Source organism: Penicillium concentricum (genome assembly GCF_028827145.1).
Source record: "Penicillium concentricum strain IBT 3081 chromosome Unknown utg000006l_segment0_segment0, whole genome shotgun sequence".
NCBI lineage: Eukaryota > Fungi > Ascomycota > Eurotiomycetes > Eurotiales > Aspergillaceae > Penicillium > Penicillium concentricum.
The window spans coordinates 1,785,169-1,801,583 of record NW_026622759.1 but is presented as its reverse complement, the minus strand read 5'-3'; the positions used below and the strand labels follow the sequence as shown (position 1 = coordinate 1,801,583).

The 16,415-nt window shown below is 46.5% G+C and overlaps 6 protein-coding genes across 6 annotated transcripts; 2 read left to right on the top strand and 4 right to left on the bottom strand.

The window, feature by feature from the left end:
• Positions 1–210: 210 nt before the first annotated feature.
• On the top strand, positions 211–1,833 carry N7517_010873 (MFS transporter; the record flags this gene model as incomplete). The annotated part of the gene is made up of 1 exon (XM_056728596.1): positions 211–1,833. One exon carries the CDS (start codon positions 211–213, stop codon positions 1,831–1,833), a length of 1,623 nt encoding a protein of 540 aa, XP_056574411.1.
• A 1,317-nt stretch (positions 1,834–3,150) lies between these two features.
• N7517_010872 (heavy-metal-associated domain-containing protein) lies at positions 3,151–3,455 on the top strand (the record flags this gene model as incomplete). Its single annotated transcript, XM_056728595.1, has 2 exons — positions 3,151–3,238; positions 3,304–3,455. The coding sequence occupies 2 exons, from the start codon at positions 3,151–3,153 to the stop codon at positions 3,453–3,455; spliced, it is 240 nt and encodes a 79-aa protein (XP_056574410.1).
• Positions 3,456–4,833: 1,378 nt separating this feature from the next.
• Positions 4,834–6,538, bottom strand: N7517_010871 (MFS transporter; the record flags this gene model as incomplete). The annotated part of the gene is made up of 3 exons (XM_056728594.1): positions 4,834–5,925; positions 5,982–6,287; positions 6,434–6,538. The coding sequence occupies 3 exons, from the start codon at positions 6,536–6,538 to the stop codon at positions 4,834–4,836; spliced, it is 1,503 nt and encodes a 500-aa protein (XP_056574409.1).
• A 1,049-nt stretch (positions 6,539–7,587) lies between these two features.
• N7517_010870 (glutathione S-transferase family protein) lies at positions 7,588–8,256 on the bottom strand (the record flags this gene model as incomplete). The annotated part of the gene is made up of 1 exon (XM_056728593.1): positions 7,588–8,256. The coding sequence occupies one exon, from the start codon at positions 8,254–8,256 to the stop codon at positions 7,588–7,590; it is 669 nt and encodes a 222-aa protein (XP_056574408.1).
• A 2,194-nt stretch (positions 8,257–10,450) lies between these two features.
• On the bottom strand, positions 10,451–10,822 carry N7517_010869 (uncharacterized protein; the record flags this gene model as incomplete). The annotated part of the gene is made up of 2 exons (XM_056728592.1): positions 10,451–10,676; positions 10,704–10,822. 2 exons carry the CDS (start codon positions 10,820–10,822, stop codon positions 10,451–10,453), a joined length of 345 nt encoding a protein of 114 aa, XP_056574407.1.
• Positions 10,823–15,759: 4,937 nt separating this feature from the next.
• On the bottom strand, positions 15,760–15,954 carry N7517_010868 (uncharacterized protein; the record flags this gene model as incomplete). The annotated part of the gene is made up of 1 exon (XM_056728591.1): positions 15,760–15,954. The coding sequence occupies one exon, from the start codon at positions 15,952–15,954 to the stop codon at positions 15,760–15,762; it is 195 nt and encodes a 64-aa protein (XP_056574406.1).
• Between the last annotated feature and the right edge of the window lie 461 nt (positions 15,955–16,415).

The following is a 16,415-nucleotide window of genomic DNA, read 5'->3' as shown; positions in this document are numbered from 1 at the left end:
CCTCAACAACTTTCACTGCCAAGGCTAGAAGTCGGATTGGTATTGTGGCAATCAAACTGAGAAATCCTATCCAAAATCCGCACAAATCGCGCAGACAGGTCCGTATTTAAAGGATGTAGTCCGGTTAGTTATGCCGTTCACCCTACAATCACTTTCGCAAGCCGCGTCATTGCTAAATCCGCATAATCGGCCAAATTAGAAGTCATATCAATGATGTCTCTGATGCGAGATGCCCCGATTGGGCAATTGATTCGCTTTGTGACCCGCAATCGCGTCCTTCTCTACCCAGACGAGCTACCCGACTTTCAATGCCCACCCTCGATCGCAAACACTAGCTCAGCACCTTCGGTCGCTACATTGACATACTCCAATCACGATGTCGAGGCGGCTACATCGGGCAGACCGGAAAAAGAAGCCGCGCCTTCGCCATTCCTCGTTGATTGGTACGGCAATGACGATGTTGAGAATCCTCAGAACTGGTCTGGCTGGCGCAAGGGATTTGTCACTTTCCAAATTTGCATTTACACCCTAGCAGTCTATATGGGGTCTGCCATTTACACACCATCAGCACCCGGTGTCATGGAGTATTTTGGCGTGTCAGAACAGGTCGCATCTCTTGGCCTGTCGCTCTATGTTCTTGCCTATGGCATGGGCCCGTTGATTTTCTCGCCCCTGAGCGAGATCCCAGCAATCGGTCGAAACTGGCCATACATTGTTACCATGATAATATTTGTCGTACTCTGTGTACCCACCGCCCTCGTCGATAACATTGGTGGCCTGCTCGTCCTACGATTCTTACAGGGCTTCTTCGGGTCGCCCGCTCTCGCTACGGGCGCCGCCTCGCTGGCCGATATTTACCCGCTGATGTTCCTCCCATACGCTCTTTGCTTATGGGCCCTGGCTGCTACCTCCGGACCCGCACTCGGACCCGTCATCTCAGGGTTTTCAGTTCCAGCTGAAAGCTGGCGCTGGAGCTTGTGGGAGATTCTGTGGCTGGCCGGCCCGGTTCTCCTCGTCATGATCCTTTTCCTACCCGAGACCTCTTCACACAACATCCTTCTCCGACGTGCAAAGCGTCTGCGCAAGTTGACTGGAAATTCCGAACTGCGGTCGCTGTCTGAACTCATCCAGGCGAGAATGACCGCCAGAGAAGTTGCATTTGAAGCTCTTGTGCGGCCAATGCAGCTGATGATCATGGATCCGGCAATTGGATACACCGCGGTGTATGCTGCTTTATGCTACGCCATCTATTACAGCTTTTTTGAGGTGTTTCCCATGGTGTACATCGAGCTTTATGGCTTCAACGTTGGCGAGATGGGCCTGACATTCTTGTCTATCACTGTCGGTACAGTCGTTTCCATCGCGGGTTACTATGCCTATTTTTACTGGATCGTTACCCCTGCCATCATATCGGGTGCACCAGATATCCCAGAGTATCGTCTCATTCCAGCTTTGTTTTCGTCTTTCCTTTTGCCCATCGGCCTGTTCATCTTTGCTTGGACTGGCAATGGACACACGCATTGGATTGTAAGCGTCATCGGTATATTCCTCTTCACAGTTGGCATGTTCCTGCTTATGCAGTCAATCTTCGCATACCTGCCAGCTGTATACCCACAGTATACAGCTTCGACCTTTGCCGGCAACGATTTCGCACGCTCCTCGCTCGCTTTCGCAGCAGTGATGTTTTCCCGTCCCATGTACAGAGCGATGGGAATTGGACCAGGCACGAGTTTGCTTGCAGCTCTCACTGCTGCTTGTATTGTGGGAATCTTTATCCTATTCTTCTATGGCGAGAAGCTGCGGGCCAGAAGTAGGTTCTCTGCGAAGTACTAGATGAAGTCCCAAGGGAAGAGCCCGAAAAAAAGGAAGAGCTTGTCTCAGAGACATGCAGCTTGTTTAATTAGGATGATATTATCTCGCCTATAATCGGCGTCTCACGTGCGGGTTATAAGACTTGGTGAAGTTTTTGGTTGCGTGGTGGACAGGATATGAAGTTTCAAAAGGGTTGGAGGCATTCTGGCTCAGAAGGTGATAATATAGTTTCCTCGGCGTACATGCCACATAATTATAAGTGAATCAGTTACCAAATACTCAATGCTGGAGAAAGTTTCACCCAAACATTCTTCAAGTTCCATAGTAGACTAGGGTGCACATTATCCTGGGAGTTTAGAAGTCCGAAGTGCTTCTAGGTTTTTCTTCTAGTTACGAGAATTAATCACCCTACACTTTTCCGCGAGACGAAGCACAATTATCTCCTTTGCTCCTTGCTTGGTAGTTGATATTCCTCTGCTGGATAGACTATGCTGGACTCGACGCCAACCGACCTTTCTACGCAAAACTTAGGAAGTTATTTTTGTCTTGGTTCTTTCAGTTTGCTCGTTCGCGTCACAGTTGTCACTTACCCCATGCAAGTTTTAATCTCATACTAAGAGGGCTGAGCTGAATGGTAATTGCTGAACCACAATTTTAGCTTCGAGGGGTATTATTTGAAAAATGAATACTGGTTCAATGTGAACGGCAACTTGTTTCAATTTTATAATACGATGTGCTTGGAGAATAGCCAAGCTTGCACATAGGTCAACATTCGCATCGAAAATTATGTAAACTTAGTTGAAGAAAGGATGATTGTGTTCATATCGAGCTCGAGGTAATAGGAAAGCCAGGTCCGTAGCGCAGAGAGGTCACAAATCGTACAGTCTACGAAGCATCACAATGTAGTAAAACGGCAGGACTAAAAAAATAGGCTCAACATCGAGCTAGTGCTTGGCGAATCTGCTGTAGTAGAAGTGCATTTCGGCCTTTCATTCTGGTAGCAAGGCCCGGATTCTGACTTTGATTGCTTATCCTGGTTGGAATGACGGGATAAAGTCAGAGCAGATCCAGAAAAGAAATAGGGATTGAGCAAGGTTGGGGGAAGGCAGAACTTTTGGACAGTTGCCGTGTGAGATAGTATAGGTGGTTTGTTTAGGAGGAAAGGCAATAACCGCGCATTGCCTTCGGGGATTCGGAGTTGCTGATTTGCGGAGATATATTATACGTGTCCGACTCTAATACAAATAGAGGACAAGAAGGTACTTCAGTACAAATTTCAAGATCCCTCGGAATTTTCCCTCCTTTCTCCATCAGCAACTCCAACAAATCCCTGTCAAAATGTCCCCAAACCAATACAAGTTCAGTGTCCAGATGGGATGCGCCGGCTGCTCCGGTGTCCTTGAAGATGCTCTCAAAGGTGTAGATGGTGAGTTAAATACGTGCTAATTATTATACTTCGTGGTTGTTTGAGCTAAGCAATATCCATCATAGGTATCGAATCTTTTGAGGTCAGCCTCGAGCACGAGACTATTCTAGTCAATGCCAACTCCTCGCTGTCATATGAGGTTGTTCTTGCCATTCTCAAGGAGACAGGGAAACCTGTCCACAGCGGTGAAGCGAACGGTCAAGTGCGGGACGTTTGAAGTTGTTTAATCTAAATGTGCATAATTGTGAAGCTTTACTTTTTTATACAAGCCTAGGGTCACATTGCCTCGACGAACGTATAATAGATCCACCAAAATGACTTTTATCTGAAGTTTGCAAGATAGACATCTCACAGGGGAAGACGGCTTCCAGCCATGGAACGACCGCATAGATCAGTGCTAGACGATAATTTCGCCTGGGGTGGGACGTTATGGGGACACAATTGCCACTGTAGCCATGATATGCACCAAAACCCGAAAAGAAATTAGTAATCTAGCTACTTCTCAATGGAAACAGTCTGCGTGTCGCCATTTACTCGGCGTTCCTTGATTCCCCTTTCGGTAGGCGATATGCCCGGTGCGTTGATCCGAGTTTTCGGATTTTAGGCCTTCCTAATCCGGGATAATCATCTCCGATATCCGTTCCACCTTCAAAATAAAAACAGTGGATTCATATTGTGGATACAAATCTCAAATTATGGAAGTGGTACTGCATACACAGTGCATCAAAATATAGGAGGCTGGTAAAGTGATATCTGGGCTCCATACACGCCGAACATGGTTTAGCCGAAAAACAGTCCGTTCAAACTAGTCTAGGATACTCGCTCCAGTAGACTGGGAGAGGTAATGAATGACTTGCAATGAACGGTGGGCTCACGTAGCCCCACGCTATAGCAAGACCGTTGTCAGCACACCGTATCGGCTGAAAAGACCCGATTGCATTCGCTTCATCCCTCAAAAATGATGTATCGCCGGTTTTGCCCTTCTCTCCCAGTAACATAATTCTCTAGACCATCACTCTGTTTACCGCCCGTTGAACCTGAACTTCGCGAGTTACCGTCAACGGTTTATTCGATCCGGTGCAAGAACGTTGAACAGATTGCAATATGTAAATAACATACAGAATAGTTGGTTCCCTTTCGATTATACCTACCATTTAGTAACCTAGCTTTCTCTTTTCGTCGCATTGAACACTAATCTCTGACTGTCAACTATCATTGCCCTTCATCAACTTTCCGCGCACCATTTCTTTCTTCAGAATTTTACATCAATTTCATATTGAATCTTAGTTTGACTTCTACAAGTTTTAAAACCTTGGTTCTTTTCATCTTTCTGATTTCTTGGAACGATCGAAAGGTCCAAAATAATGATGACATTATTCCATGATAAAGCACAATTAGACGATCCACTGCTCATTCCTAATATGGAAACCGATAGTGCAACATTCGAAAAATTAACAATTGAAAGACTTGCTCTTGCTCCTAATCATGGGCCCATAGCAATATAGGAGAACAGGGACGGGAACCAGCCCCACGCAGAGGAATGCCAGAAGGGAGGTTGCCCAGGAAATTCCTATTGGTGGCAATATCAGAACCGGCTATTTGGATTTGTGGATCTGGAGTGACTGACCGAGATTGTGATACATTCCCGAAGAAAACATGGTGAATCCAGCGCCCACCAAGCTTCGGAGAAAGACATTAGCGGCAACTGCGCTGTTCGCATTCTTCGCATATACACCAATGATATAGTCCAGCCCGTGTAAGAACACAAGAAACAGGCCCATTCCAATAGGGACCCCCGAAATTACCTGCGGGGCCCATTGGACACTCGGGTTACTTGTCCATGCGAACCAGAATAGGCCCGCTGGTAATAAGATAGCGCCGAGCATCATTGGGACCAATCCTTCTTCGGGTTTCGCGTATCCGTGTCCCCTGAAAAGCTTAGCAATGCGAGTCTTGGTGTACACCGTGGTTAGGATAGTGCCGATCACCACACCAATAATGAGGCCGATAAATGGGAGGCCAGCGATCTCTAGCCTCCACTTGCGTTCTTCGCGAAAGGATATAGGATATGCTTCCAGGAAGAGGTAGATAATGCCATAGATCAAGGACATGTATATACTAACCAGGAGGAGAATTGGCTCCATGAAAAGCATGATGACAGGACGTACAAGATATGTACGAAGGATTTCTTTTGCATCGATGGAGATCTCTTCGTGCTTTGCGTGGAGGGCCCAGTTGCCGGTCTGGCAGCGTAACTGTTGTGCTCGCTGTTCAAGAATAATTGGTCCGTAGGACTCCGGAACAAAAATAAGATAGATGAGCCACAGTAAAAGGGAAGGGATAAGAGTAATCCACTGTGTCCATCGCCATCCAATCGACTGGACCACAAATCCACCAATGACGGGACCAAGAAAGGAGCCAATAAAGGTGGCCGCAGCGAAGACGGAGACAGCGACAGCTCGATCAAGAGGAGGGAAGATATCGTTAAGGGCACCCCCTACAATGGCTAAGCCGGAAGAGCCACCGAAGCCAACTATAAATCGACAGACCATGATGGTCTGCAAATTTTGTGCTACCGCAACTGGTATGTTGAATAAAGAAAAGACTAGAAATCCCGCCAGAAGAGGGATCCTTCGACCGTACAACTCGGAAAGTGGCCCGAACACCAGCGGTCCCAGTGCAAGGCCCTGCCATTATTGTTATTAGTATAATGGTGACTCATACTTCAATCTCAGGAACTCACCAGGACGGTAAGTGCTGTACCAAGTGCCATCACATGAGATGATGTACCAAATTCCTGTGCAGTGGCTCCATTGCCTACACTGAAGACGGAACTAGCGAAGGTGACGATCGTGGCGATGGACCCGTACATAGCAGTGATCAACCATTTGAGCAACGGACGGAAATTCCGTGGGTGTTGAGGATCGTTGGATCCTGTCCAGTTGACAATGTCACCGTTTTCTTGGTTTTGTTCCTCTTCGTCTTGATTGAATGCCTCAGGGGGGCCACATTCTGGAGAAATCGATTCTTGTATATGATCCGTTCCGATCTATTCGCCGGATAAAGTTTGAAATGAGTATTTGACGAATACGTGTGCGGAACGAAGTCGGGCGTTGTCAACTTTCAGTGTTACCTTCAAATATTCCGAGTATTAATTCGCCTTAGTGGGATAATAATTTAATTTTATAAGGCTACAAGCAGTCCGGAAGCTTTGGCTTCTTCGGCATACGGCAGGCTGACTTCCAGAATATAACCATATCGGGACATTAACATCTCCGACTCGGCATCGCCCTCCCACATCGGTCCGAGCACATCGAGCAAATATGAGCAATATTTTATAGTATATCGATGAAAGTAGATAATGAAGTAATTGATATTGAGAATGTGAAGCTAGAGGTGAGATCTCTGTACAGATGCAACTTACTATTCTGAGATTTTGTATATCATGTCGATCTGACCAGCGGTAATCTACCACTAAGGATAGCCTGATTTAGCGACTACATGTGTTTAAATGGTAAATCGGATCAACTCGGAATACCCATGTCGTAATATCCTAATGATCGCCCCCTGGGGCTATGTGACAATCTAAACTGCGGTCTCTGAACTAGTTCTTCAATAAATCCACTCAATTAGTTCCGTCAGTACAATTGTGTACGGATATCCTATGAGTCTACATATCAAACTGTATAGTACTTGCCGGGTGGGAAAAGAACAGCATGGTTTTACTCTATGCCATGTACGGCAGCTTTTGGTTGCAAGCGGACCGAATAAGTATTAAATCAGAGCTCAATGGATTATTCTCTGACAGTTTTCAATAATCCCAGTCTCAGTGCTTGAGCGGCATATTGCTATTAAGGTCGCTATATAACTGAACAGTAATACCATTGCTCTATCTAGAGCTGGATTGAAATTCTTCATATCTACCAAAATAAATCTTAGCATGCCCTTTCCAAATATGGATGTACAGCATTAACTACATATCTATGCCATCAAGATCTAGGCTTACCACGAATTGGTTATAGACCCATTGTACAAGGCTCCTGTGTGGGGCTCATCTGCATGGGAGCAAGGGTAAACCTCAATCAGGGTAAACCTCAATCAAGGGTCGATTGAGGGTCTGGGCACAGGCGAGGATCAGATGAAATTTGGAAGGAGATCTGAGCGAAGTGGTGTTTTATGTCTAAAATACCAAGCAAAGAGAAAGGAAATAAAAATTGCACGCCATTGCAGCGAAGGAATATCGGCGACGTGAGACAAATAATGAAACCAAAACACAGTGATGAAAGCAAAAGGGGTGGTGATTACCAGTGAATGGGATCCTCATGACAACACACGACTCTAGCAGACATTCATTTGCCCTCAAGCTTAGCAATAGCCCGATCCTGATCCGCATAAACCTTTTTCACGGTCTCTCGCTTCTCAAGACGAGACATCCACTCCCCAGCTTGGGGATACCTCTCATACAGATCATCGCCGCCATAGGTGACAGCCCAGCGCTGCCATGAGACGAAACTCAAGTCGGCGTAGGTGCACTTATCGCCAACCAGCCACTTTCGCCCGGCGAGCACATTGTCGAGAACGGATGTGACGCGGTAGATCTCGTTGCGATACCGCTCGATCGCGGACGGAATCTTCTCTGGGTGCATTCGCGCGAACCATGCTGCTTGTCCGTAGTACGGCGCCTGACCCGAGGCCTGGAAGAAGAGCCACTGGCGTGCTTGATGATAGTATTGTTCGGCGGGCGGATCAGCTGGCGCGTAGCTTATCTTGTGCCCCTTGTCGTAGTGATCAATCAGGTACTCAACAATCGCGCCGGACTCCCAGAGCGTGAGGCCGGTGTTCGGGTCGGTGATTGATGGGAGACGACCGTTGGGGTTGAGCATTGTGTAGGGCGTTTGTTTGGCTTCTGTGAAGGGGACAAAGATGGTCATGTAGTCAACTCCAAGCTCTTCTAAGATGAGCGCCACTTTCCATGGGTTCGGCCCATATTGGTGTGAGTAGAGTGTGATTGGCTTCATTTCGCTTCTTTTTGGAAAATCAAAGTAGAGGTGAGAAGAGAAAGAGATGTTGAAATGGTATTGTTGAAAGGAGAGATATTTCACTATTTATATGCTATTCAAGCCTGTCAATCGCCTAAATTTCCATATAAGAGGCCGAGTCGGTATTCGGTCTTTGGTCTTGTCAGATTCTCAACTCAGTTCTTGATTTTTTGACATTCGCATGATTCACTTTGCTCTGGGTAGGGCTCATCAAACACCGAACCCTGGAACAAATACCAAAGGCAATAATAATGTGGATTATGGCTGGTTAATGAACTAGTCTGATCCACACCAGCATCGGACTAATCTTTCAGAAAGCCCCGAGCCCTTCTCCGTTCGGCCCGGCTTTAGTACTATATCCCAGGGCCTCCAAGGAGGTTATGACTGAGTTTGTGCCTTGGTGTCACTTCCTAATCGTCGTACGTTATGATCTACGCATTTACGGCAGGTTCTGGGGTCCATCGCGCCAACCAGGCTTTGCGCCGGCAGAAGGTTAGCCAGCTGCCATGAATTAACAATTATACATTTATATATGTATTCTCTTAGAATTCTAGAAATGTATCGTATCAAAGGTGCCCCATTAACAAGATTAGGGGATACTTAGCAGTTATATTCTAAAAGACCCTAGAAAAGACCTTGAAAAAGACCGATAGAAAGATGATAACATAGTGGTTTTTATAACGCTAGGCGCTAGGCTCTACGAAATTTACGAGCGATTTAGATATTATAGGTATTTTAGAGTAGAGCATGTATCGAAGTCATAAAACTATCGCTTCAGAATGAAGAAATAATCTCATGGTTATAAGAACTTGTACATAGGTTGGCGCGATGGACACAGAAACCTGCCGTACGCATCTACGCGCACCTCGCTGTCGCCACCGCAATTCTGGAGGACAAAACCAGCATCTGCTCAGCCATCCCCCCCTTCCCAAGCTTCAACCGATTCTCATCAACACAGCATACCGCGTCTTCCGGTGAGGCTAACCCGCGTTCTCGCGTGCACCTAGGTTCTTTACTCTCGTCACAATACCTTCATCCGGTTTTAAAGAGCCCTCGTTGTCCGAGCTCGTCCCGACTCTCACCGGTACCGACGACTTCGATTTATGGTCAACCAGCCTTCGGTAGGCTCCCAACACTTATGACACTCAGCTTGAACCGATTATCATGGACGGAACATACCGTGCTTTCTGGTTAAGCCGAAAACTGCCTTCCCACGCGCATCTTTATCGACACCCGTGACAAACCCAAGCCCGTAACCCAGCCTACGACACCATGCAGGAGGTCTACAACATGGGGGGTCTCGGTCACATAAACTACGCTATACTTACGGCGGGTGTTTGGCACAAATGATATTCCAATATCTCAGTTCTTCTTCTCTCTCCTTCTTCCATGGCTTCCATGGCCATCGATCAACTGCCTATTCATGCTGTATGGTCCCTGAGTAACCGCAAAAAATTACATATGGATTTCTCGTCTCTCTCTTGCTGTCTGTAATATAGAATAGCTTAACTGGTAATCCTCAATCTCGTATTATTGTGCCATTTAGCTGTACGGAGTCAATGTGACTGAACTCCCCTTCGTCAGATAGACCTGGTCGGCGTATGGTTATATTGGTCTCACCGTCCCCAGATTTTCTCCACAGCCCACATTCTGGCCTACAGTGCTCAAATACCCGAATATCTCCATCTGTAATTCTCCAACCGTTCATCCACCGAATCGTCACCCCCAGAGCCCGCCATCTTCCCGCATTCCTACGAGTTCCATGAAGTCCACAAGCGAACAGCTCGTCTTCGTGTATCCAGTACGCTGTGACCCACACCCCGCCTTCCTCTTTGCCCTCGTCCCCGTTGTCGATGTCGCATGCGGAACTGGTCGCTTGGATAGGTGAACTTGGTGCTGAGGGGGATAGCGCAGACCCGGCAGTCATCCCCTGTGTCGTGCTCCCTCGGTCTTCCGGCATATCTGTGCCCTAGTTTGGTTGGTTTCTCGGTGTTTCTGTTGCTGTTGCCGTTGCTATTTGTGATCGTGTACCCCCTAACCGGCGGTCGGGGCTGTATCCTCCTGTCCTATATCCGTCGCAATAGAGCCTAGTAATTGAAACGGCCTTAAGAGACCCCGTCTTCATCATGAGATCCGCGACGAATATAATTGCGAACGTCTTAGTAGCCTTGTATTACCCTCCTTCAAGACTCGCTGGTGTTCCGCAGCCGTCTAGTTCGCCGAACAGATCTGTCCGCAATTCTTCGAACGCCGGGCGTTCAGCAATATATATATCGCATATACTGGTATTCAATTGCAAATGAATACCGGTACCCTCTTGAGGTTTAACGGATACGAACGCAATACAATGATACCTGTTCGCATCTGTATCGTGACCGAAGATGCGGCCTTTCTCTGATCTTTCTAGTACTGTAGTGTCTCCTTACCTGATAATTCGATCGGATTCTCGATTTCCTCCGCGCTTCCTCGACACCGTCTTCGACCATTCGACCTCCCCGGTGTCCGGTATCCGGTGCCAGCGTTCCTGGATCGGCTCCAGGGCCATTTCAACGCCTCTAGCCTCGGCTGTCTCCACGGTTTACATCTCGTCGTCGCCCCCTTTCGACACCCAATGTCTCTCACAGCCGCAGCGCCGGTGCGCCCGGGGTATCCACTTCCGCCAGGGACTATGCTGGAGGTACCCAGGTCTCTCACTCGTGTGCTGTCCTCGCTGTCTCATGATCTTCGATGAACACTTGTATGGTGCATACCATGGTGCCTGGATGAATGCTTGCCGGCTTCCCCACTCACCTGGTGGCACAGGGTCGCGAGAAATGTGTAGGCATTCACCTTTCTTTCATACCTACGCCTCTATTCGTGTCTGTACTCCCTTTACCAGTCGGCTGTGCTTCGAGCGATGATCAGGAGGACTACGTATTACCAAAATGCAGATTGAGATTACAGAGAGCCTTATTGTATTGTATCCTAAGTTTTCTCAGTATCTACCGAAGATCAAATATTTCCTAACCTATCTAGATCGCTTTCCCTTGTAGACTGCCCTTTATTGCTCCTCGGTCGCATCGGACTTCAAGGCAATAGCACCGTATAACCCTCTAGGCTATCTTGCCCTTAAGATACTGGAAAGAGCCCAAATAGTATCCACATCATATCCTCGGTCCCTGTTGTTCCCATACTCGGTACTGGGTACACCCATCCACAGAATATCGATGATGTGCATGGTGTCGTGGGGGACCGTATTCATTACCCAACCCACCCGGTATGGACGATTCTTCCACACAATCCAACTTATCAACGAAGCGTTTCGAGGAGAGGGGATTTGACTCTGTATCCAATGGTTAGACGGGTCAAGAAATTGTTGTACACCTTCCAGCGATCGAGACTGGTGGCTTCGAGTCGGGGCGCCAACAGATCACACCTCAGATGTTTGATCAAAAGAACCCACAGGCGGATAAAGCGAAGCTGAAGATGAGATGATCATAGGAATTAGGAACTCTCTGGCGAGGCATCAAATGCCAAGGCTTTACCTGTGGACACACTGCATAACAGGACCGTGCACGTACCCGTGGCCGCCACGCCCAACATAGTCTAGCGTGTAACCTTAATGATCTATAGATCTCACCGCATCTCAATGGCCTATATCTTCAATCGCAACATGGTGCGTTTCTATGAGACATACAGAGGAACACAATTGAGACATCTTGATCGATGCGTGAGACCGGCATTGATATTATCTAGTGTCGTACGCCTATACAGTGTATACACCGTCGCCTCTTCTCTTTACGACTCTAGAGACTATTTGGGACTACGCTAATACCTTAATGAGGAGTGGGGTGGACTTACAGGGCAAATAGTTGAAGAGGGGAAGTTGCAAAATGGGGTGTCACCTGAAGGACACCCCGTTGCCTACATAGGTAACTGCTTCGACTGCGTCCAGGTCCCTAGGGTATAAATACCCCCCTCCCCCCTTTTCTCTCTGTTTTATTTCTTCCTTTTTCATCTCTCCACCTCTCCATCCCATTAAAGGATTTCATCAAATATTTTATCCACCCTGGATCTTGCATCAGGTCTTCCATCATCAGCTTAAGTCTCATCACCTCTTTCATATTTTTACATTCACATCTGATGAGATGAAGCCTGTTGTCTACATGCCGTTGACGCATTGGTCTTAATCACGTCAACATTCATCACATGTCTGGTTAGTTATGCCATCCACTTCCTTCCTTCCTTCCTTCCTTCCTTCCTTACTTACATTCATCTTTTAAATAACTCAACCACATAACATCTCCTTCCAACGTGCCTTCCCATGTGGCACCTGTTGTGTTCATCATTCAACACATGACTTCCAAGGTTGTATGTTCTTTCCCTTTTTCCTCTCCTTTTCTTTTTCTTGTTCCTTCCATAATACTTTATACTTACCTTCATCCTTCAGACACAACCACATAACAATATATCCCTTCAACGTGCCTGGCACTTGTCATGTTCATCATCCATCACATGACTTGTATGTTCTGCCTGTCTCTTATCTTTTCTTTTTCTTCCTTCTATCTACTTACATTTATCCTTCAGGCAAACAAAACGAAAAGAAAAAAAGAAAAGAACACTTCAGTCAACCATCCATCCATCCATTCATCCAATCAATCAACACTTCAATCAAACATCCATCTATCCAATCAATCATTCAGTCAACACTTCAATCAGCCATCCATCCCTCCATCAATCAATCAACACTTCAATCAAACATCCATCCATCCATTCATTCATTCAGTCAACACTTCAATCAGCCATCCATCCCTCCATCAATCAATCAACACTTCAATCAAACATCCATCCATCCATCCAATCATTCATTCAGTCAACACTTCAATCAAACATCCATGTATCCAATCATTCATTCATTCAGTCAACACTTCAATCAAACATCCATCCATCCAATCAATCATTCAGTCAACACTTCAATCAGCCATCCATCCCTTCATCAAGCAATCAACACTTCTATCAAACATCCATCCATCCAATCAATCAATCAGTCAACACATCTACCACCCATCTATCCAATTTATCCAATCACAACCAGTCTGACCGTGGCGGCCTTCGGGTTCAGGACAATCGGCAGACTGGTCACCCACCCACTTCGAACAATCACCACTTTGAATACTTAAGCACGTCGAGCAACCAGCTTCGTCGAACAACTATCCACGTCGATCACCCAATTCAATCAACCACTTCCAGTCTGACCGTGGCGGCCTTCGGGCTCAGGACAATCGGCAGACTGGTCAACCACCCACTTCAATTATCCACTCCTAATAATCAATCACGTCGAACACCCACCCACTTCGAGCACCCACTGAATCAACCACAACCAGTCTGACCGTGGCGGGCTTCAGCCTTAGGAAAATCGGCAGGCTGGTCAATCATCCACCTCAATCAATCATCCCAATCAATCAATCATCCCAATCAATCAATCATCCACCTCAATCAATCATCCACCTCAATCAATCATCCACCTCAATCAATCATCCACACTTGATCACCCACAATGCTTCCACCTTTGAGAGGAGGAATAAAAAGAGGCGGCCTTCAACGACAAGGGCTCCACAGGATGGTCTATGGAGGCTGCTCGTCGGGGAGAGGTTATATTGTCTACCTAATGAAGGACACTCTCAAGACCGTTTGCTTTGGGGGTAAAAGGTTTTCTCTTTGAGGTTGGCGCTTGCTCGCCTCCAATCAACCACTTCAGTTGGCCGCTTCAATCAATCATTCACATCCGACTATCCATATTCAGCCACCCACAATGCTTAAGAGGAGGAATGGAAAGAGGTGTTCTTGAACGACAAGAGTCTCTATCAATAGGCTCCCTGTCATATATTATGTTATCGCTACGATAGCCTTACTCAATTCATGACATTTCGTGCAGCAGCCTATTATATAACACACGCGGTCCTTTCTGTAGACATAAAGCAGAACTGAAAAGTAAACTCAGATAGGCATCTTTGAAACACCGTACCTAAGGCTGTAGTCAAAAGGTCATCGAATCTGTCGAGCGAATAGAGAGATTTTCAGAGCTATGTATTAATAGTGAAAGTCTCGTCTACCAAGCACTTCCTAAAGATAATCCTAACATCTCAACCTGCCTTTCTATCAGGGACTAATTCACATCCCATATTTAAAGTAGGGGGGCGTAGAACTACCTACAAACTCATTTGCTCGATATTGAGACTCGAGCTCGATAGGTTGACATCTCTGTTAATGCTGCTGCCAGGATTCATAATATTCTTGCCCTATTGGTGAAGTTTCGAGTGTAGCTAGATATATCTATTGGAGAGAATGTCAAAATAATGAAGCCAAGCAAGCAAGAATCACGGAACATGAAATCATCCTCTCTCCCGTCTCATATACAGACATAAAGCAGCACAGCCCATACCGATCAAAGCCATCAAGACCTAGGGAAATGTGCCCCCCAAACATTCTCTCAATTTCATCATCCTCAATATCAGCAAATGGTTGCATGCCAGTAGATACTTCGTAGATAAAAGAGCCAAGCGCAAAGATTTGCCTTGCAAGAACTGCATGTGGTAAACCGTTTCGTAGATTTCGCAACAGGGACTCGGTCCTTGCTGGTGCCACAGTTTTCATTGCAAGCGACCACGGCAGTTTCCTCTTCCTCGTGACCGCATCTGAACTTCTCAGGGCTGTATGTGCGTAAATGTTTTCTTTTGCTTTGCTTTTTCTCCCATGCCATCGTGTGGTTTTGGGAGACTTTAGAGGTATTGAGATGATTTTCTCGAAGTCACAGTGTAACATCAGCTTCCATCCTTGACAAAATGATCTCCCGGGCCATCAGATGTGCGTAAAAGTAAAGAAAGTGGGAGCTAGGCGAGGATATTGGATATCTGGTGTAGGAAAAAAACGTGACATTTCAGAAAGTCTGTCTTGTAATCATATGTCACTTTACTTCAGGTTTCAGTGCCCATACCTATCCATGATCGCTCTAAATGAAGGATTGCGTAGAAGTTCCGTTGCACTCGGACGTTTCTCTGGGTAGGGTAGTAGGTGAAGACTTTCGACATGACAGATTGCACATGTTGGCGCTCGACTGGATCAACATCGGGACGAAATCTCGCAATTCTTGATGCAAGGTCATGTTTTGGATTAAGGACTCGAGACTGATCGTACCAAGAATCGATCCCCTTAAGGTAGAGGCCTTTTCACTGCTCGGGTAGTGGGCCTAAACATTCAACCATGCCGGTTATGACCCCACCCTTATTGCCCGAGGAGAATGGAGTAAAGGTAAGGTAGAGTATAGAGAAGATAACCATATAGCTCCACATATCACAGGCGAATCTTGGATCTTGCTTATGAAGTCGGTCTGGGGAGCAATATTGTATAGGTGGGTGGCTGGCGGCTTCCATTATCGCGGGGAAGAAAGAAAGTCGCAGTGTATATCACTAGGTGAGAGGTGGCCTGGACACTTTTGATGATCTCCTAGATTCGAATTTCGTTTTCACCCCACTTCCCAGGACTCATCATGACTTTAAGGGCCATATTCTTCTTATCTCGCAGGTCAAGGGTCATCCAAACAGTCGAGCCACCTCCAAATTCAAGTTTATGCTCAACCAGGTACCTCTCATTGAACATCTCCCCGAGTCGAATAGGATAGAGGACATATTGATCGTCCATTGTTCTCGGATCATCCTTTATTCTGTACATATTCCACGGCTCAGCAAGCTCTTCGAAGTCATATTCCTCGTCCTCATTTTTCACAAAGTCACCAAAGACCGCCGTGGCCAGTGGGGTACTTTAGTATCAGTCATTTCAGCGGATGCGAGGGTGACAGCACAGTGGTACGGAGTGAAATTTGGTTGGGATAGTGAGACCATTTGACAAACTGCCCGTTCGCTAGGGGGCGAGCGAAGCGGCTGAAAGACGGGATTGCGCAGGTCAAAGAGTCGGCCAGCTATCTGCATTGGTATTGGAGCTTTCAAAGGACCCCGTCCTCATATCCAACTCCATTCCAATGATATTACCTATTAGGAAACGGCGTATCTATATTCGACCCCACAAAAGCATGTACGATCGTGGCTTTTCTGTTCTCGACTTGACTTACATTTTATATCGAATATTGGATGAAGATATGGTTC